General features: G+C 38.2%; 1 protein-coding gene across 1 annotated transcript in view; it reads right to left on the reverse strand.

Annotated features, from left to right (window-relative positions):
* Positions 1-22,226, reverse strand: part of wdr11 (WD repeat domain 11) — a 110,508-nt gene that overhangs the window by 18,304 nt on the left and 69,978 nt on the right. Inside the window, exons 4-13 of the mRNA XM_048609198.1 lie at positions 18,597-18,664; positions 18,274-18,398; positions 17,668-17,815; positions 12,597-12,703; positions 12,177-12,291; positions 11,750-11,921; positions 5,791-5,899; positions 5,430-5,492; positions 4,922-4,987; positions 488-653 (exon numbers count right to left, since the gene is read on the reverse strand). Coding sequence (XP_048465155.1) covers positions 488-653; positions 4,922-4,987; positions 5,430-5,492; positions 5,791-5,899; positions 11,750-11,921; positions 12,177-12,291; positions 12,597-12,703; positions 17,668-17,815; positions 18,274-18,398; positions 18,597-18,664 — 1,139 coding nt within the window. The remainder of the gene's footprint in view (positions 1-487; positions 654-4,921; positions 4,988-5,429; positions 5,493-5,790; positions 5,900-11,749; positions 11,922-12,176; positions 12,292-12,596; positions 12,704-17,667; positions 17,816-18,273; positions 18,399-18,596; positions 18,665-22,226) is intronic.

Genomic DNA, 22,226 nt, shown 5'->3' on the forward strand with positions numbered 1-22,226 from the left:
ACCTTCTGTTCCTATTTCCAATGTTCTCTATCTCTGTTTTATCTTCTTCCACAGCTGCTAGTGTCTCTGATCAGGTCCACACTGTGTTTATGGTACTGTTAGCACTCAGTCTCTCTCCTGCTCCCTCTGTCTCAATAAGCTTTTATAAGGGATGGGCAATGCCCAAGTGAAGAGTCAGATACGGAATGAGGGGACATGGGCAAAGGACCAGGGAATAAAATATTTTAAGAAACATCTGTAACCAGACCAACTTCAGGACTAGTGTCTTGCAGGACATTGATGTTACTCATGTGACACAGGAGAGAGAAAATACTACCCTACCTGAAACAGTTAGCTACAATTTGTATTACATGGAAGTAAGACGAGGCTTTTGTAGCACAGTGGTAGTGTCCACACCTCTGAGTTAGAAAGCCTGGGTTCAAGTTCTACCTACTCCAGAGGTGTGTCAAAACAAGTCTGAACAGGTTGAATTAAAAAGAAATCTTACCTGGAAGTAGGAATTCTCACAGAGTATGTCATAGCAAATATCCAATGGACTAGCTTGGTTCTCTTGAACTGCATTGGATGGGATTAGTTCCTTTTCTTTTGAAAAGCTGTATAAATAATGAGCAGCAACAGTCCAGAATTGCAGTTCTGACTCATCACCAAAAAGTCTAAAAGAGATTAAAAAAACAATTGAGTTCACTGGGACTATATCAACAGAAGTGAAGACATTTTGAAGTGTAACAAGGAGACATTTTGGATAGTTTTAGTAAATGTAGATTAGACAAGAGTAACAAAAATCTCTACCTGTAGTAAAAATAATTCTTCAAAGAAGGCAACGGTAAGGGAACAATACTATTTCCTCACACATTAGGTCTCTTGTTCACAATTTACATTTCTTTAATGATTATTACATATTAAACGTATGTCTTACAGAAGGGATCTGCAAGAGCTCACCACCTCCTTCTTGAGGGCAACCGGGGACAGGCAATAAGTGCTAGCCAACCGGTGTCCCACCAGTGAATAAAAGAAAATTCAGAAGTCTAAGCCAAGTTTTCAAGACGCCACCAGAAACATGCTGTTCTGTTCCTGTGCATGGTCAGTTTCATTATCCAAATGGCAATTTGTTCTCTACTTCAGTGTCACCTTTAGTAAAAATCCAGCCGTGTACCTGATTTTCTTCCTGCGGCTTTCACCACACTGTCCTTGGTTTGGCCATGCATTTATAGTGGACAATGCTACAGTCTGTAGGTACTCTGCAATAGTTTAAAAGCATTGCTGGAAATGCACACAAGCACTCAAGTGGAACAGTTTGGAGCCATTATGTTTAACAGTAGAATGAGTGACTTGGCACTCAGTACCAAGTGCTTTGGTTTGCAGGTTACTGGACCTTGCTCACAGAAGGGAACAAGTGCTTTATCACAATATGGGGCAATGCTGTGCATCATTTATCATTAAGGAGTGAGGAAGACTGTGACCTTTCTCTGTACAAGTAGTACTGCATAACCCATATGTGGCCTTCACAGTACATTATATGTTTAAACAAACATGTGATTCACAGATTTCATTGTTTCATAAATTTAACACTTCACCTTTCACAATATAGTTGTTGCTTCTTTATCTTCACCTGTAAAGCTTCCAAATATACTGGTGAGAGTGATGGTCCCACTGAGTGTGCAACCAGGACCCAGTCCATAGCATCACAGTCAGTGTCTGATGTATCAGGAAGTAGGAGAAAGATTGTAAAGCAATAGCAACAGTGAATTCAATAATTAGGAGAACAGACATGCATTTCTATGGCTGCAGATATAATTCCAGGATTGCGTGTTGATTCTGTTGTGCGATGGTCAAGGTTGTCACTGAGCAGCTGCACAGCACTGAGGGGGAGAATTAAAAAACAGTGATTGCAGACTTATGGGTACCATCAAGAAGGGCAGAAGAAGGATGAAGCTACACACAGCGGTTAAGGAGGCAAGAAGGAAACTAGCAAGCAGGACTTAAAAGATCTTCTGATTACTCCCAATAATATGTGTACATATAATTGAAAGAGCAGGGCAACTTGAGGAGACACTGAGTAAAGCATATGGTATCCTGACTGTACGTATTAAAGAAAAATTAAAACAAAACAAAGAAATAATGATAAACCTGTGGAAAACATGGGTTCAGCCTCAACTGGTGCAATGTGTCCAGTGCCTGGCACCATATTTTAGGAAAGATGTTAAAGGAAGGTGTTAAAGAAGGTGCAGAAAAGATTCACAAGAACAGTGTCAAGGATGAGGAACTTCAGTTACGTAAATACTTTAGAGGAGTGCAGATTTAACAGGAAATTTGACAAAGGTGTTCAAAATCATGAGGGGGTTAGGATAGAGTAGAACAGGGAGAAAGAGTTTCCATTGGTGAAAGGGTTGAGAACCAGAAGACAGCAACTTAGCAAAAGCAGGAACAACAACATGAGTGGTTAGGATCTGGGGCTGCACTCCTGGGTCTCTAGTGAAAGCAAAAAAAAAACAACTGGATAATTTTCTGGAGAGAGATAATTTGCAGGGCTACAGGCAAAAGTAGGAGAGTGCAATTAGTGAGTTGCTCATAAAGACAGTGGCATAGACATGACAGGCCAAATAGCCTTCTGTGCTGCAACCATTCTGTAATAACTCTGCCTGTGGAGAGGCAAGTATGGGATGTTTTATTATGCTCTTAATATTCCGCATTAAAACAGGTTAAGACAACCAAGCATAATACTTTGGATGTTGGAAATATGAAATCAAGAGCACAAAATGTTGAAAAACACTTAGTAGATTTATCTGGTGAGTTGATTAACAGTTCTGATGAAAAGTCATTGACCTGAACTATTAACTCTGTTTCTCTCTTCCAACTAACATGCTGAATGTTTCCAGATGTGGAATACAAAATACTGCTCATCACCAGCAACAAGCATCACATTAAGTATGTAAAACAATACATGATTGATTAAAGAAAAACTACTTGTACTTGGGATCTGTGAAGTTTCTGTGAAACTGCACTTGAGGCATCAGAAGCAAAAAGGTTCAGAATCCCGATCTTAGAACACCTTAGAGAATGGCGGATGCTCAGTCATTACTGAGCAGGAGGGAGACTGACAAGTAGGAGAAAAACACAGGATGCCTTTGAAGGGAGAACAGTCTTAAGGTCAAAATACTACGAGAGGCAAGTTCAGATATTGCAGACATAACAATATTACAGTGGAGGGTTTTTGATCCTGAGACGTAGGTGAGTGTTTGGTCTGCAAATGGGGGGAGATGGCGTTACATCCGCATGCATGGAAGAGTGCTGTGTCTGTTGATGTCAGTTTAAATTGCGTAAACGAGTGCTTGCAACGTAAACTGACTGGTTGCGCATCTGAAGGGTCAATGGCTGTAGCTGGGAATTTTGTACTCTGTGATGTGTATGTGAACATGCTGGCGGGGAAGACAATAAAATTTCCATATTGCCTGAAACCCTGATGTTTTAAATGCCGATGGGCCACAGTAGAGAAGGATAACAATCAACATCAGATGGATCAAGTGGCAACCAGCCAGAGTTACAGACACTGCAAAAATCAAAATGTTGGCAACAGTATTCCCTTCCACAGTGATGAGATTCTGTCCTAATTAAAGACATGCAATGTGAGGATAAGCTATCTTCGGCCTTCTCTGGGTCCGTTTGAAAGTTTGCTGTAAAGTCGACAGATTCAAACTGCATTACAGCACTTGAGCATTGATCCAGGCTGAAACTGCAGAAGTGGTGCAATGACAATAGTGTTCTGGAGTGGTGATGCTTGAAACAAGGTACCATTAACCTATTTATTGCACATTGGGTAGGTCCCACTGTACAGTACCAAAGAAATTAGGGCATTTCTCCTGTTTAACCAACACCATACAAAAGTAAAATTGAACATTAATTTCATCTTTGCTTGTTGGACACAAAATTAATAAAGCTGTAAAAAGGCTAACAAAACACTAGGGCTCATTTCTAAAGGGACAAAAACAAAAAAGTGAAAATTTATTAAACTTAGATAGAATCTTACAAAGTCCTATTAAGAGTACTATAAACAGTCTGGTCATGTTATAAAAAAGGATACAAATTCCACACTAAAGAAGAGTCAGAGAGAGAGAAAGAAAGTATGTGCTGGCCACTTGATTCAAAACTAGAGGACATTAATAAATGATGTCACAAACAAATGCAGTAAGGCCAGACTTCACAAATGTTCACAATTCCAGTGGGGTCAGATGATGAAATTTTAGGCTCGTGAGCTCAAAGGCAATGATGTGGAACTCAGACTGAGCTCTGCCTGCTACGGGACCCCTTTAAATTCTCATTTTTTTTAATAGTGGGCATGGTCTAATTGACTGCTCGGAGGCGAGATTTCTGCTGCAAAATAATGCCTGCAAACAATCAAGAGTTAAGGCTATCACTTCCCAATCTACAAATGAAACTTTATCTCCCAACAAAACAGCTCTCACACCCACCGAATTCTCACTTGAGGGCCATACAAAGTCTGAGGGGCTAAAATGGGGTCACCCAGAGGAAAAGTTTGGGAAGCACTATAGTGGGGAATTCAGAAGGAACTTTATTACCTAGAGTTAAATAACACTAGTGCATTCAGAGGAATCTATACAGACACATGAGGGAGAAAACAATAGAGGATTATTCTGATAAAGTTAAACAAACAGATATGGGGCCAGTGGATTCGTACAGAAGACTAGCACAGAACAGTTGTGCCACTTGGCGTGTTTCTCTGCCATAAAATTTGTGGAATTCTATTCAAGGTCAAGGTGCAAGAAGAAGAATAACAGCTATGGTCAGGGTCAGCCGAGATGCAATTGATTATCTTGACTATTGCTTTTTTGTATGTGTGTAGATTGTTTGGTGGGCAGGGCTGAAGATGGCAGGAATCTAACTGATGTCAATTAGTCTTAGTTACCTCGCTACAAGTGAGCATCTCTGCACCAGTTGGAACTCTGGGTCTAGAAGAAGACACTGAATGTCACTGTGAAGGAAACAGACAGCATTAATCAGCATATATTACACAAGCATTTACAATCAGATTGGAGGAACATATGCACATGTACTATCAAGAAAGACAAGGACAGAAGGTGCATGACATCATCACCTGAAAGTTTATTATAAGTCACTCAGCTCTTGGAAATAGGTCACAAATATTGTTGCCAGGTTTAAATTGGAACTACCTCGATAACAGTACCATGGGAGCACCTGTACCACATAGGATCCCAGCAGTTCAACAAAGTTGTTTCTTCTACCACGGTCTCAAGGGCAATTATGGTTGGTCACCCAATAGTAAATAAAAGGAAAATACAAAAGGATGGAATTTCTGACATACCAATAAACGCTAAGGATCACATTTTAAACAACACAAGATACACCGTTTCATCTATCCTAAATGATTTTTTTTTAAGTAAAGTTCAACTTACTTCAATATTGAGTTCAACTGCTCCACCATAAGTAATTTTACCTCTTCACTTTCTAAATAACGACTGCAGAAAATAAAGAGAGTTAATATCTACTATTCAACACACATTACTACTATTTCAGCAACAAACAGCAGTTGAACATGAATTTAAATTTTATATAAATTATGCTATGCAGAAATTACCAGATCTTAGTGACTTTAACAATAGGATGCCACATATTCAGTGAAAATTCTTAGTCATTATTAGTAAGAATGCTCACAGCAACGTGCATTGCTGCACATGCAATGCACAATTGCAAGGTCACATAAGATATTGACATCCCAGGTTTCAAATGAAAAGGTTAGAATTAGTATGTACTTACATATTCATAATATCCAGGGAATGTTGCCCATTCCATGGCTGGTGCAATAGGAAAGCTTTCAATGCAAGACAAGATCTGGGAAGGAGGAGGTAGGGGCACCAAAGTAGATCTATGCCAAGAAATAATTGAAAATAAGGTAACTATTCTGTACATGATACAAAGATCTCAAAATTCTCACTAAAACACGACCTTAATTAGTTGCAAAGCCATTACCCATGTAATTATTAATCTGTGAAAGTTTCACTGGAAGTTATGTCAAGTTAGGAGGGCAATAGGAACCAAGTTCTTGTTAGAAGAGCAGCAAGTCATCGTGAAATATAAGGAAGAAAGTGCAGAAGGTACTAAAACTGACTGTAATAATCTGAGGCAGTACTAACAATGAACAAAGGAAGGGGTAAGGTGAGCATGTAAGCTTAAAATAGAAGCAATTCTGGTATGTAAAATACATGTGAAATAAAGAAATAACATCAAAAGGACATTTCAACATGTAGTAATGTAAAGATGTCCACTCTGTTGAGCATACTGGAAAAACAGCAAGTGACAAGTCTCAGCCAGAAGACCAAGAGTTGAGGTTTAGCAAGAATGCCTTTTGAATAAAAACAGTATTTAATCAGATTTTAAGAGAACTGAGTGCACACATAAAAACAGCTGCTCATAGCATTTCATGCAAAACAAATCAAAACAGTAAAAGGAGAAAATAGATTGGGAACAGTGAAAATATTACATTTAGAACAAAAGAAGTTTACCATTAAAACATCTAATGTTAAAATACAAAAGCTAAAAAAAATTCTATGGTTTTTATGAGGAACTTTACAGAAGTTAAACAACAGAAAAATGTTTTACAAATGTTCCAATTTCATTCAAATACTACAACAGTCAGAGGGGAGAAAGAGAGAGATTTTCATTACTGTGCTGGAAATGTTGATAAAATCTGCAGCATAAACATACTTCTCCATTTAAGTGTAACCAACTGCTTCTATCCTAGACCTGAGAAGAATGAACAGAAAAATAATGGAAAATGTTTGCTGTGGTGGTAGGATTCCATCAGTAGGTGGAGTTGAGGCTGCACATAAGAAGAATCATTAATGTAATATGATGAGAATTAACAATCATCAGACTGCCAATCTCGGGTATAAATGGATTACTATTTGTGTCAGTAATTATGGTCAAGTGTGCATTATTTGCAAACAAAAATAACGAAATTGCAATAGCACTTTGACACTTACCAATCATAAAGAATGGTAATTTAGTTGCTTAGTCAAAAATGTCAAGGAATAATTTATGATTGTGTACACTGCAATAACTGTCAACTAAAAACCATAATTGCAAGTACATGGAAGAATGACTTATTTTAAATTCATTCATAGGATGTAGATGTCACTATTATGCCAGTATTAATTGTCCGTCCCCATAAAATTATGTTTGATTGAGTCAAAGCAATTTGATAGTCTGCAAGTAACACCACTTAGGTTCAGTGTTTATTTTGAGTACTTAACGCGGAGGAAAATAAGTCTTTACAGATGCATTTAAAATGTTGCACTATCACAATCTTCCATTACCTTTTGACAGAAATCTGCAGCACCTTAACACCAAGTTCTAACATCTGCTCAATTAAATTCTGTGCAAAAATATAGATTCTTTGGCACCTTATATAATAAATGAATCAATGATTTATACACATTTTATCTTCATTATTTAAAAAAGGTACTTATTAACTCATAGCCCATAAACACAAGAGGAGCACTTCAACTAAAAAATGAAGAAAGGAAACAATGAAGTCAAAGCGATAATACTAGGAGCTCAGTACGAGACCTGAAGCAGTTATTTTCTCAGCAGAGGTAACATACATGGAACATTGATCCACAATCAAGTAATAATAAGAAAGATGGATCAGGATTACTAGGGAAGGGGACCAGGGTTGTGCAATCTTAAGAACAGAGAGATGTGCAGCATTAGGAGAGTAAACTTACAGGACATGCGCAGTTATTGAGGCAGTCTGTAACAGAACGGTTTTTAAAGCAGTTCCAAATATAGGTCTTCAAAAGAGAGGAATTGGAATCCCTAGTAAAGTTTAAATAAGATTTGATGATCCATAGTACCATCAACTTCTAGAAGGCTGCTCAGAAATTTGAGAGATTAGTTTTGGCTGCATTTGCCACTTGATGCGCTCCGTAGGGTATTCAACCGCAGCTAGTATTACCCATTTTTACCTTATGTTAATTCTGAATATTGGACTATAAAGGTGCATAGCTATTACAGATTGTTTTGCTAATTTGCAGATTGTGATGCCAAACTTTTGCTAACTTAAAATAAAGTTAGTTTGATTGCAACATATATTTAATGGTCAGGTCTAGAAAGACAGCAACTATCACTTAAAAACACATCACATTTAATAAAATTTAAAATGGGTGTCTGAAGTTTCCATACTGATAGCAGTAAATTAAGGAATACTTTTCTACCATGTAAAATTTTGCTTTGAAAACAGCTGTTATTAAACTTAAGAGTTCCTTTGGGAATTTTATGGCCCTCAAGATTTTGTACAGCATATGCCATCACCTGGAGAAATAACTGGATCAGATAGTTCTATATATTGGATGAAGGGAATATGGACAGGATTTTGTTCTAGACATTTCATTAAGAAGATATAGCAAACTATATGCCACTTAACGAACAGAACAGTCAGTTTTGCTGTCAAGTAACTAGTCACCAAAATACTGAGCCCAGAAGCTCGTCATAACATCAAATGTTTGAAAGATAACTTTGCCTTAACCAAAGGAACTGCAATACCACTGGATCAAATTTATGATCTTCTACTGATTTGCCTACACTCAGCACCATTCCAGTTATAGGGCTCCTACTCCAAACAAACAAACAGTGCTACTATGGGAACTTCAGTGTAACCAATCAATAAGGTCTTTATTTAAGAGTTTAACAAGTAGCACTTCAATCAGCTCTTTTTTAACCTAAAATGGAGGTCAGTTAGCTCAGATGGTTTGATGGTTGGTTGTGATAGAGTGGTGCCGTTGCTTTGGGTTTAATTAACATATTGACAGAGCTTACCATGAAAGCCCAGCTTCTCAACCTCATCCCTTGCCTGAGGTGTAATGACTCTCAGGTTAAACTCACCAGCTGTTGACTCTCTCTAATGAAACAGTAGGCTTTAGTCTCCTGGAAGTATGACGACATTAACTTTCACTCTTTCAACCTAAACCCTGGCTTCAATATGTCAATTACCTTCTGTCACAGGGCAACATTATAGGAAAGAACGTCATAGTTTCCGACAACGTGATAACAGTCAACATCCATATCTTAATTATACCATGGAGACAGAACAATAACTTTCTATATTATTTTGAATCTCATAGTGGTATTAAATTTACTGCAAGTACACTCATTACTACAAATACTTGAAGTACCAGTCTTTTCACAATGCCTTCACCCTCCAATCAGTTTCCAATACCCTTCTTAGAAAAGCTTACTCCATCAATGAAGAAACACATCTATAATAAAGGACATTGTTATATTATGTCTGCACTTCAATTCAATGGATTCCCCTCACATAAGATTATTGCATGCCCACTAGTTAACCACTACTTGCACAGAAACAAGTGTGTGTCTCTGGTATAGCGCTTCCATCTTGCACAGATTAGAATATATAGTCAAGTTAGCTGACACAGAAGTCTAACAAATGTCACCTAAGAAGGTCCACTCCATCCTTCATAGCCACAAAAACATGAAAACATATTTAAATAAACTAGTAATTTACAGGTTGCAGACTCATTCACACTGAGGAAACAGGCCGCTGACTACACATTAGACTTGAGGCACATCAAACCTATTTCAGACACAGTGAATGGGATAGGTCAGTTATTATCAAAATTTACCACATCCAAGGAGACAACCATAAACTTATTTCATCCATTTTGGTATCTGGTTTTTAAAATACAGTCAGATTGATGTACCTTGTGAAGGTAATTTGTTTTTAAAAAATGGTCAGGAAAACATTTAAACAGTGGCCTGAAAGTATCAATTTCAATAAAGCTTGTGACTGCAGTCAGGTGCCTGTGAGACCCCTGTAGTGTTAATGGATGGACTTTTTATATATTCATTATTTTTACATCCGAACAGAATGCCATTCGTTAAGTTTTGACTACAAGAGTAGACAATTCAGGGTCTCAGTTCACAAGGGCGAAAAGTTTCTCTCAACAGGAGAAGCAAGTTGAGGGTTCCAATCACCATAGCCGAAGTGACTTTATTCTGTGAAGTTTGCAAGCCAGGAAAGTTTGATTTGAAATCTTCAAGTTGTTAGAACTGAAAATGTTCTAACATTTGCTGTCCATGATTGACATTAATTGTACAACCAGTATCCATATGTGTGCCAACAACATAGAACATAGGGTGGACATCAGAATTGTGCAAGGTTTTTGTAAGTGGTTTCAGAAAAGAATCATAAAATTGTCTTCACAATCTAATGAAAGAGACTGAAAAGAGTCAGTTAGAATTGGTATAGGAGTGAAATTTCTCTAGAATTCAGTACTTGTAAAAAGATAGCTTGAGTAAGTTTTTTTGTTATTTGTTTTAAGAGCGTCCTAACTGACTTACATTGCTTTGCCTTTTTAAAATTTTGTCGAATAAACTTGCGTTCTGCTGTTGGAAAACATCTACAGCCTCTTGTGAACACACTCCAGTGACTAAATACCACAGTAACTAACCATAAGATTTAAACGTATGATTTAAGAAGATGGGTTTCCTTCTTCCTCAAAGTTACAAAGATCACATTGGAAATGTACAGTCCACAGGTAGCAAAGGCATGAATAATTGTTTCAGCAGAAATGGCACCAAGAAAGGATACAGAGGTAGAAGTGGCAAGAGTGATGGATTGGATTTAGCTTTGAAGCCCTGCTCAAGTTAGACCTAAATGGGCACTCAGGGTGACAGGCAGCATCAGATGCCTAGTTGCAGAGATTCTGATCAAGGCCAAATAGGACGACTTCAAGTGAACTGTATAAAGTTCTGGCTTAACAAAGTTAAGCCTTACAACTTGTAGAAGTTGTCTGTACAAAGTTCTGTAGCTTGATATTGGAATCAGGGTTGCTTAATAGGAGAGCTGTTTTTCCTAGGGTGGAGGTAGCTATTACGAGGGGGCGTAGCTTTAAAGAGAGTGGAGGCAGATATAGGGGAGATGTCAAAGATAAGTTCTTTACTCAGAGTGTGATAGGGGTGTGGAATGCATTGCCAGAGAGGGTAGTGGAGTCGGCCTCATTAGGGGCATTTAAGCAGCTATTAGATAGGCATATGGATGATAGTATAAGGTAGGGGTGGAGGTTAGATAGACCTTAGGTTTAGGGTAAAAGTTCAGCACAACATTGTGGGCTGAAGGGCCTGTACTGTGCTGTACTGTTCCATGTTCTATGTTGTTGGCACACATATGGATACTGGTTGTACAACTAATGTCAATCATGGACAACAAGTTGATATTGAATGTAGGAGGGTCAATGATGAAATGAGACCTCACTCCTTATGTTCTACCCTGAAAATTGTAGATATGAGAAGTATACGGAAAGATTAATTTTGGTGAACAAAGAATGTTGCTTGTGATTTGGGATTAGTGCTCTAGATGTGAAGCAAAATTGATGGGCCTCAAACAGTAGGAGATAACTAAGATGAGCAAGGGGATGGATAACAATAATGTTCAGGACCTGAGGAAGGAAAATATGAAATTGCTGTTCATTATTTCTCAGAAATTATATTTTTCTAGCTGTACTATTTCTATTTACTGATTGAGCTTTCCATTAAATTCAACAAAATCTGCAGTACAAACTGACACATGTATACATTTATCAAATATAATTCAATCCTTTTGAAAGAAAAATTACCACAACAATATTTGATCAGACCTTTTAACAGCTACGCAGGACACAGTCACAATATACTTACACACTTATATGCATATTCACACCTGTTAAGTTTTGTTCATCTATTCTGTAACTTGCTGATTTCATTGCAACTTCCAGGACTCGGATACAGCCATCATCTGAAGCTAGAACCACTTTATCAGAGCTGCACCAATCGATATCAAGAATCTTGTAGTTGATATTTCGGCCAGTCCTTATGCTGCTTACCATCTGAACCTTAAAACAGAATATTGTAAATTAATTAATTATACTTTTTTAAATGCAGTTAGTTATTTAATTATTTTTATCCCACAATATGCATTTGATTAAATCAATAATGTGACAATGTGAAAAAGTGAGAGAAGTTTAACATAATTTAATGACAATATAGGAAACATTGCAAGTTAGAACTTAAATGGCACAATGTACACTTTAATCATAAGAAGCACCTTCTAACAGGAATAGGGGAAGATTAATCTACAGCTTTATTACCTCTATGGTCTCCCAAACTTCTGCCCCATCATTAAACATGATCAGCAGCTTCAGGTTTCCCTTTCCAGGAGCAAACCGGATCTTCTTTACACATCCACGATGAGTGGGAATTCCTCTATTAAACAAATACAGCAATAAATGGAATCCTATCAAATTCTAATGCAGTGTAAGAAATTTAATAATGAGCTCAACATCTCATCTTTTTCTAGATATAAGGTCAACACATAGTACAACAATGATGTAGCTGAGATTTGTATCCAAATAGTTTGTGCCTTAAGCCAACCACAAACTCCAAAAGTTAATCTTCAAACCAACGCTACAGAATCTCAAACATTAAAATGCCAGAACACCAGACCGTCTTAGGATAGTCAAATGTTTTATTACAAAATGCAACATCCCAGATTGTTTAAGATCTTTTACCTTGAAACTCGAGCTTTTAAATCCCAGAAGTTCACATTCCCATCAACATCACCTAGTATTAGGTAGTCTGCTTTCCAAGCAAGGGATGTAATGGTTCCCATGCTTCCCTGCAATTTCATTTCAACACATTAAATAGAAAACAAAAACATATTACAGCAGCATTTTGGTACATATACTGCAAACACACTGTAAAAGTTAAACTTACGATTTCTGCTGGTTTAGATAGTTTACAGAATCTGGAGTAATTTCTGTTGAAATCAATCATGTGTTGACCACATTGCATCAGCACTTGTGTACTGTGGGATTTTAGCTTAAAGACAGCTTTATTTAAGCACGGTCTGCAGTACATTTTAAAATTAAAAAACTTTTTTTTAAATTGAAAGGATTTATTTACTTCACACATAAGGGAATATATCTTATTACTTGGAGAGAAACTTTTAACTTTGCTTAGATACACAAAAGGCCTCTAACAAAGTTTAATACATCTTAGCAAGTTAAGATCATTGGGATTATTACCAAAGCTACACTCAAGGATTCCCAGTGTTTTCTCAGATCACTTTAATTGTGCAACATTTGGCATGGTAACTTGGCAGCTACCCACTACGAGATTGAGAAAGTTATTTCAAATGAGATGCTGATTTACACATCAACATTTTCTCAATCAATCATGGAACACAGCACAGACATAAAAAACAGAACGCAACCATGCAATAATTAATAGCAATAGTAATGAATCCCAGAGTCATTCACATTCAAGGTACAATTATGCTGGTCATATCAGGCAGCCGCTTCAAAAATATGAAGGTGAAGCCCATTAGTAATATCTGTACTAATGCATTTAAATGGAATTAAACTTTCCAATGAAGCTTATTTTCAAATAATGCATTAATTCATAAATTCACATATCAAGCATGGATCTCTGAAACATCAGCATCTAACAAAAATGCTACACATTGCACAAAATGAATGCGGTGAATACTATACAGTGAAGAGTTTGGCATTAAGCATTTCTTATACAGAAACCCAAGTGCTGCATGTCAAAAGCAGGTTGCAAGTGTATGTTTTTATACAGAGAGATATCTACAAATGTAACAGCAATTCATTAAAAACATCCTGGGAACTTGTTGATGTTTTGCAATTAATTATACTGTAAAGAAACAAGCAGCTAATCATGATATGAAGCATTTCAGCCTGATAAGTACATTTTTATTCATTCATGGGACATGAGGGGCTTCAACAACCAAGTCAGCATTTATTGCCTATCCAAAGTTGCCCCTGGGAAGGTGGTGGTAGTTACAAATAACATTGCTGAAGATAGCAGTATACAAGTGCTGAGGTAGTTTATAGCAGTACATTCAAAAACTGAATTATTACTTAACAATTATTCAGCTTGCAAGCCAGGGTTTTGAACTCGGTGGATCACAACTCCTATAGGTTGACACACAGGGATTTTAGGCTTGCAAGATGTGTGGGAGTATTGGCTGCTGTGGAATTTGGACTGATCAGTAATGGATCCTATTAAATCTTTGGATTTTTTGTAATGGTGGGCATGATGTAATGGACAGATCTTTGAGTCTTAAATATTACTGAAAAAAAAAAGCCCACCAAAAGGTGTTTCCTTTCTTAAAAATTCCAGTTTTTGCTCTTGCTCTCCATGCTCATCACTCCTGCTACTTACTCTTTGGTGAGATATTTGTATCATCAATAGCCATGAGTGACATGCCAGAAGACTGGCGTTTGGCTAATGTGGTGCCATTATTTCAGAAAGGCTGTAAGGAAAAGCCAGGGAACTATAGACCAGTGAGCCTTACATCAGTGGTGGGTAAGTTATTGGAGGGGATTCTGAGGGACAAGATTTATGTGCATTTGGAAAGGCAAGGACTGATCGGGGATAGTCAGCATGCATGGGAAATCGTGTCTCACTAACTTGCTTGAGTTTTTTGAAGAGGTGACAAAGAAGATTGAAGGCGGCAGAGCGGTCGATGTTGTCTGTGTGGACTTCTGCAAAGCGTTCAACAAGGTTCTGCATGGTAGACTAGTTAGTAAGGTTAGATCACATGGGATCCGGTGGGGGAGCTAGCCAATTGGATAGAAAGTTGGCTTGAAGGCAGGAGACAGAGAATGGTGGTGGAGGGTTGTTCTCTGAACTGGAGGCCTGTGACCAGTGGTGTGGCATAAGGATCAGCGCTGAGTCCACTGTTTATCATCATTTATATAAATAAATTAAAGGTGAAGATAGGAGATATGGTTAGTAAATTTGCAGATGACACCAAAATAGATGGTGAAGTCGACAGTGAAGATGATTATCTCAGGGTACAATGGGACCAATGGGCAAAGGAATGGCAGTTGGGGTTTAATTTAGATAAATGTGGGGTGTTGCATTTTGGTAAGGCAAACCAAGGCAGGGCCTATACAGTTAATGGTAGGGGTCTCGGGAGCATTGCCAACAAAGAGACATTGGGGTGCAGGTGCATAGTTCTTGGAAAGTGGAGTCTCAGGTAGACAGGGTGGTAAAGAAGGACTTTGGCACACTTGCCTTCATTGGTCAGAACAATGAGTATAGGAATTGGAATGTTATGTTGTGGCTATACGAGACATGGGTGAGCCCACTTTTGGAATATCGCGTACAATTCTGCACCCTCTCAAGTCGAACTTGACAAGGTGCAGAAAACATTTACAAAGATGATGCTGGGACTGGAGGGTTTCAGCTACAAGGAGAGGCTGAATAGCTGGGGCAATTTTTTCCTGGAACATCAGAGACTGAGGGATGACCTTATACAATCATGAGGGGCATGGATAGGGTGAATAGCCAAGGTGTTTTTTCTAGTTGGGAGAGTCCAACACTCGAGGAGATAAGTTTATAGGGGAAAGATTCAAAAAGGACCCGACAGGTAACTTTTTCACGCAGAGGATGGTGCGTGTATGGAATGAGCTGCCAGAGGAAGTGGTGGAGGCGGGTACAATTACAATATTTAAAAGGCATCTGGATAGGTATATGAATAGGAAGGGTTTAGAGTGATATGGGCCAAATGCTGGCAAATGGGACTAGGTAGATTGGGACGTCTGGTCAGCACGGATGAGTTGGACTGAAAAGTCTGTTTCCGCGCTGTATTACTCTATGACACGACTTCTCCTCACCCTGCCTTACTCAGCAGCTGAAAGTCAGCCTCACAGGCCCCACTCAGCAATTGAAGCCACCACCAACATCCACATTTAACATCTTGGCAACGCCCAAATTCTAAGACTTTAAAATGGGGTGACAGCAAGAAAACATGGCGAACCTTTCAGTAAAAACACAACGGATTTTGTTTGAAATCATATACTGAACCTAACTTCACCACAGTAGACCAGAAAAACTTAACCACTTAATTCCAAATAAAATTGTGATTTGGTGTATGCCAATGTTGAAATTAATCCAAGAATTAACATAGTCAACAAAGAGGAGAGATCTGAAGAAAAACCGAAAGAACTGCAGATACTGTAAATCAGGAACAAAAACAGAAGTTGCTGGAAAAATCAGGTGTTCTGAGAAAGGGTTCCCGGACCCAAAATGTTACCTCTGATATTTCTTCACAGATGTTGCTCGACCTGCTGAGCTTTTTCAGCAACTTCTGTTTTTGTGGAAAGATCTAAAGGATGTCTTTCTTGATACAGTCAGTACTGAAAGCACTGGTTCAGCAAAGCCCTTGCAACTCAGTCTTTTGAAGTTGATTTATTTCACTTCTAATTTCAATTATATTTTTCTGTCACTGAGTTTTGACTATTTGAACTTGGTCGGGCTGCTTCTTTTAAAGGTCAATTCTTATAGCAGTGTTTCCTCAATGGTGACCAAATACTTAATCAAATAAAAGTGCTGAAAACAGCTTCCAAACATCAAATCAATTTTGAATGGTGGAACTCAACAGTATTAAACTGGAAAGCAAAACCCAGCACAGAACTGAACACAACATCAAGATTCAAACAAGCAAAGACCCCACTCAGCCCAAGCTAGTCACCACGCACTGCAGGATTTCTTACTTAGCAATTGCTCCCTCGAGATACAACAAAAGTATTAGCAGGACAAAACTTGCAGTGGAATGATGAATAACAGCTCTGATCTGTCTAGTAAGAATTATAGAGTCATAGTGTCATATAGCACAGAAATAGGCCCTTCAGTCCAACTTTATACCCAACTTCAGAAAACCAGCAATGATTACATTGTATTATAATTTTTTTCAGTTCATTCATCATTCACACTGTGGCACCCTGAATTTTAGGTGTACTGCGTCTGGATTTCCAGATGGCACTTGATGAGATGCCATATCAAAGGTTATTGCGGATAGTAAAAGCTCATTTGAGGAAAAGTTAGACAGGCTAGCCTTTATCTACTGGAGTTTAGAAGAGTAGGAGGCAACTTGATTGAAACATGAAATTCTGAGGGGTCTTGGCAGGTTGCCTGTGGAAGAATGCTTCATTTTGTGGGGGAGTCACTAGGGGTCACTACAGCAAAATAAGGAGTCTCCTATTTAAAACAGTTATGTAAAAATCTTTTGTCGCATAATGTTGAGAGCTTTTGTAATTCTCTTCCTCAAAAGGCAGTGGAAGTTGCATCCTTTAATATTTTCAAGGCAGAGGTAGATAGATTCTTGACAAGGGAGCAAAAGATTATCAGAGCTAGGTGGAAACGGAGATCAGTTAGATCCACCCTAATCTTAATGAAAGGCAGAGCAGGCCTGAGCGGTCAAGTCAGCTACTCCTGCTCTTAATTCTTATGGCTGTATTTAGGAGAATATTAACCCAGCACTGCATCTCTATATTTAATATGCACTTTTTATTTCAATTATAAAAAACTAAAAATCTAAATTCACTCAATACTATTAATTGATTCTAAATCAATCAACTAATTCAAATTATCTACGTATTGCTATTAATAAAAGAAAAAGATTTTGCACATGCTTTATTTGCACCAGGTGGTTAATTGTCATTTCTACTCACAGGCCATTTGGTAGGTTGTACAATTTGATTGCACTTCAGCTGGTATGCAAAACAAATCCATTAGTTCACAGCGGGAACTATCCTTCATTGTACTTACATCTGGAGGAATTCTGGCCCCGTCCTTCACCAAGTTTCCTTCTACAGTGAGATGGAAGACCTGTCCATCGTTGTCAGTAAATATAAAGTGCTCACGTGCAGAAATGTTATGACTAATTTCAGCTTTACTTTCTGCTTCCTGCAGCAAACTGGAAAAGTAAAATATCAGGTTTATTCAATTCATAATCAATATAGCTTGGTCTTTTCTTTCATACTGATATATGATGCATGAGTTAATTGACTTAAATGACAAATCACTTGAAAAAAGTACACACTGGGACCATCATTCCTTATATAAATGAAGAAAAGTGATAAACCAGAATCAGAGGGAATCAAAATTAATCTGATCGCCCTTCATTTTTTACCTAGCAAGATACCATTCTGCCACAAGAACAGTTGACAAAGATGCTTTCACTGAGGAGAGAAATTTTGTTTCAGAAGTTCACTAGTGTTATACACAGATTATGTGAATAGGCACAGGCATGCTGACAAAGCAGTGTCCTTTTCTGGCCCCTATCTGCTACCCCACTATAACCCATACTAGAAGAGTGTTGCAACAACAAACTAACCAATGTCAGCAGTATCCAATCATCCCTTTCTAAGTTACCTGATCATGGGCGACTCAATGTTACTGGCTTCTGCATCGGAACCAACAGTTTGTCTGGCCATGGCTTCTCGGACTGCTAACTGTTTTCTACGCAAACTCCTCAGGTTGTGAGTAGGAGACCATTCCTGTAGATGAAGAAGTATAGTGAATTTTACTGTGTTCCACTTATCAAAAACCCTTAGAAATTTTTGCACATAATATTTACAACCGAGCCTATCAAAAGACAGAGAGGATCCTTGCAAACCTTATCCAACATTACTGTCCACTATCACACTGTTCTACAAAGTAGTAATACATGTCTTGGTGGATGTTCTAAAACTCACACAGAATCTTGGTGATGTTAAGTGCTTCAAGTACTGGTTGATGTGGTTGAATGTGTGGATCACCAACACTAGAATTTACAAAATTAGCTATAAAATCAATGCTTGATCGTGAACCCTCCGTACATTTATTTGGTCAGATTTCTTATCATTTATGATGCCTTAATCAATACTAAAACCAAGATTCCCACATTGTGAGAGTCAGGTTGGTTAGCTCAGCTGGCTGGATGGATGGTTGGTTTGTGATGCAGAGTGATGTGAACAGCATGGGTTCAACAAAGAACTCTCCTTCTCAATCTCTGCCCTTACTTGAGGCATAGTCCTCACCACCAGTTGTTTCTCTCTAATGACAGCAGACCTAGGTCTGGTAGGGCTATGGGGAGATAATCACGATTCTTGCTTAGTGACTGTTACATCAATTTTACACAAATAAATTAAAAGCTTTGGCAACAGATATGGTTATTTAAATATACATGTTGACAAATATAAACAGGGAAAAATCATTTTAACCGATCCCTGTGATATTCCAGCTGAGAAAAAAATCATTTATGAGCAAATGTCTGCAGTTTTCCTTATTTCTTTCAACAATACGTTGCTTCATTACCCATCCACCAATGTACACTTGTACAAATATCATCATTAACAAGTTTTTTTTATTGGTTCATGGAATGTGGTCCGCACTGGTTAAGCTAGTAGACATTTATTGCCCACTCCTAATTGCCCTACAATAAGTAGCATGCTGAGCCATTTCTGAGGGAAGTTAACTGCATTGCCATGGGCCTGGAATCACATGGAAGCCAGACGAGGTAAGAAGGATAAGTTCCTTCCCTACAGTACATTAGTGGACCATTTTTTTTTAAACAACCAGTGGTTACCTGGTTACCATCAAGCCAGACTTTAATTACATATTTTTGTTAAATGGAAATTTCACTGTCTGCAATAATAGAATTCAAACTTATGATCCCAGACCATTAGTCTGGAGTTCTAGATTATTAGACCAGTGATATTACCACTGCACCAGTTCTCAAGAAGGGTCACTCGACCCAAAATGTTAACCTCCTTTCTCTCCACAGATACTGCCAGATCTGCAGAGTATCTCCAACAATTTCTGTTTTTGTTTCAGATTTCCAGCATTCACAGTTCTTTGTTTCAATTTAGGTATGTATTCTGCTTCATTTTTAGATTCTAATCTTCTTCCTTTTATTGTCAAGGTTTCATTAAATCAGCACACTAATTGTCTCTTGTAGCCTTTTGGGGCTCCAAGCCCTTTTCCTTTCTAACTTCCCTTCTACACATGTCGATTTTGAATCTTATATTTTGGAAAAAAAATGATTTTAATTTTCAGAAAACTATCAGAATGAAATGGCAAATGCTGGTTAAGAATTGACAATAGTAGCTGGGGTTGAACTCCTCCTCGAACAGGTAAAATGACACAGTAAATAGGAAAACAGCGCAAATTCTTCCAAAAATCCAAAACGTCCATGCATACAGAGGTTTTTAAATCACTTACTGATGGCTAACCTACAGATGTTATACCAATTGAATGGTTTAGGAGCCTCCATATGCTTCCTACTGAAGTTCCTGCGCAGACATGCAAGAAAGCTAGTTAAGTTATGTGATAGCGAGAGTGGGAAGTGACTCCTACTTCTGAACATGCTCAAGGGAGTTTTCAGATGAGATAACCAATTACAAGGGACATTCTTAATGTATGAAATAAAGTATATTGCTACACTTTACATCTGCAACTCAATTCCAATTCTGTCCTAGTCCACATTGAAGAAGAAAGTGAATAAAACTTTATTCTACCAGCTCTTAAACCTTCATTGCATTGCACAATTGTTAAGTATTTGAGTTTAGCAGTAACTGCTTTGATGCAAGAGATCCCCTTCTCTATTTCGAAGATGAATACAATGGAACCTGTCCTCCCATTATGAGCAATATCATAGCAAGCCAACCAGTAATCATAGAAAATGCTGAACAAACATAGCTCTACCAGAGAACATAGGTTAATATTTTTACTAGCATCGCCCAGGGTAGAAATGGGAGGCTTTGCCCAATGGTTAGTTCACTTTTTACTTCTGAAAAGCCGAAATACCTATTTTCAGAATTTGCTGTTTTTCTTTCTTGCACTTTAGAAGCAAACTTTGTAATATTTTCTACAAATGGACTGGACAAATGTTTTAAGAGACTGTCTCAATACATTTGTGCTCCTGCATAATGTTTCAGTGAACACATAAGGTTGCACTCTAATGTCACTGAGGTGCAATGAAGATTCCCACTCTGAGAGAATGTATCGTGAACTGCTACGAGAATTTATTTCCTGACTAATGATCATAAATGTGCATCCCAGGGGATAATTACAAATCAGAATATTTCTTGCTAATAAATGGCCGTTGTCACCTTGTTAGTTCTTACGGTTTTAATATGCATTCCAAATTTGGATCAGCTGATGCTTACTTCCTTGTTCTTATTTTAATTGGGTCCATTCTCTTCATCTCTATTTGCATGATAACATTTTTGGCATCTTCTCAGCAATTCTGAATGTAACTTTCCGTTTTGAAAAGAATATGTGGGAGGTGTCTCACTTTTCCTACAGCAGCAATTTTCAGTTCCAATGTGGGCTGAATCGTTTAGCTTATTTTTTCCTCATTGTAAATGGTGCAAAGTCTCCCTTGGATTCAGTCATTGTTTGCTGAATGCAGCTCCTTGGATTTAATGAATTCAACTTGTGTGGAATGCATTCTGAAACAAGTTTTCATGTTGTCTTCCGTCTCAACCAATTGGATCTAATGTGCTTGAATTAATTACAGCAAGTCCTTAAATGTAGGTTTACTACAGCACTGTTAATAAAGTAGAAACGATATATCCATTTAACCTTGCCAGTTTCACTTTCACCTAGTTTGCCACAAATTTCCTCTTCTGTGGATTACATTCTCACATGACCTCTCCATTAGCACTTCTACTCTGGTCCTCAGTCCTCCGAGAGAACACAATATGGTGGCACAGTCAGTGGAGGCCAAGGAGTAACAGTGGCACCAACCGTGCCCGGGGTAACAGTTACAGATTGAAAACATACTACAAAGTCTAAGGCACAAAAATATTCAAGTCTCGTGGACGGAGGGTGAGTTATTGTTTTATTCATTTCTGGGATGTAGGCATTGCTGACTGGGTCAGCATTTAGTGCTCATCATCAACAGTCCCTTAAACTGAGTAGGGTCATTTCAGAGGATAGTTTTAAGATCATGAAAGAGGGAGAGTGAGAGATGGGACTGAGTGAGTAGGCAGTAAGTGAGAGGGAGGAAGAGTGTGAGCAATAGATAAAGAGAAAGAAAGGGTGCAAGAGGGCAGGAAACAAGGGGTATGGACAGAATCTTAGGGGCCTGAATGACATAGGCTATGGTGAGAAATATGGCAGAATTGCATGAGAAGTCCGGCAAGGTCAATCTTGGAATCAGGAACAACTCATTGCATCATTTAATCATGTTTCGGGCATTGAGGTAAAATTTGCGCTCAAGACTGAGCTTGAACTGAGATAACAAGGTGTAGAGCTGGATGAACACAGCAGGCCAAGCAGCATCATAGGAGCAGGAAGGCTGACGTTTCGGGCCTAGACCCTTCATCAGAAAATCATTT

Source organism: Rhincodon typus, chromosome 20, assembly GCF_021869965.1.
Source record: "Rhincodon typus isolate 14 chromosome 20, sRhiTyp1.1, whole genome shotgun sequence".
NCBI lineage: Eukaryota > Metazoa > Chordata > Chondrichthyes > Orectolobiformes > Rhincodontidae > Rhincodon > Rhincodon typus.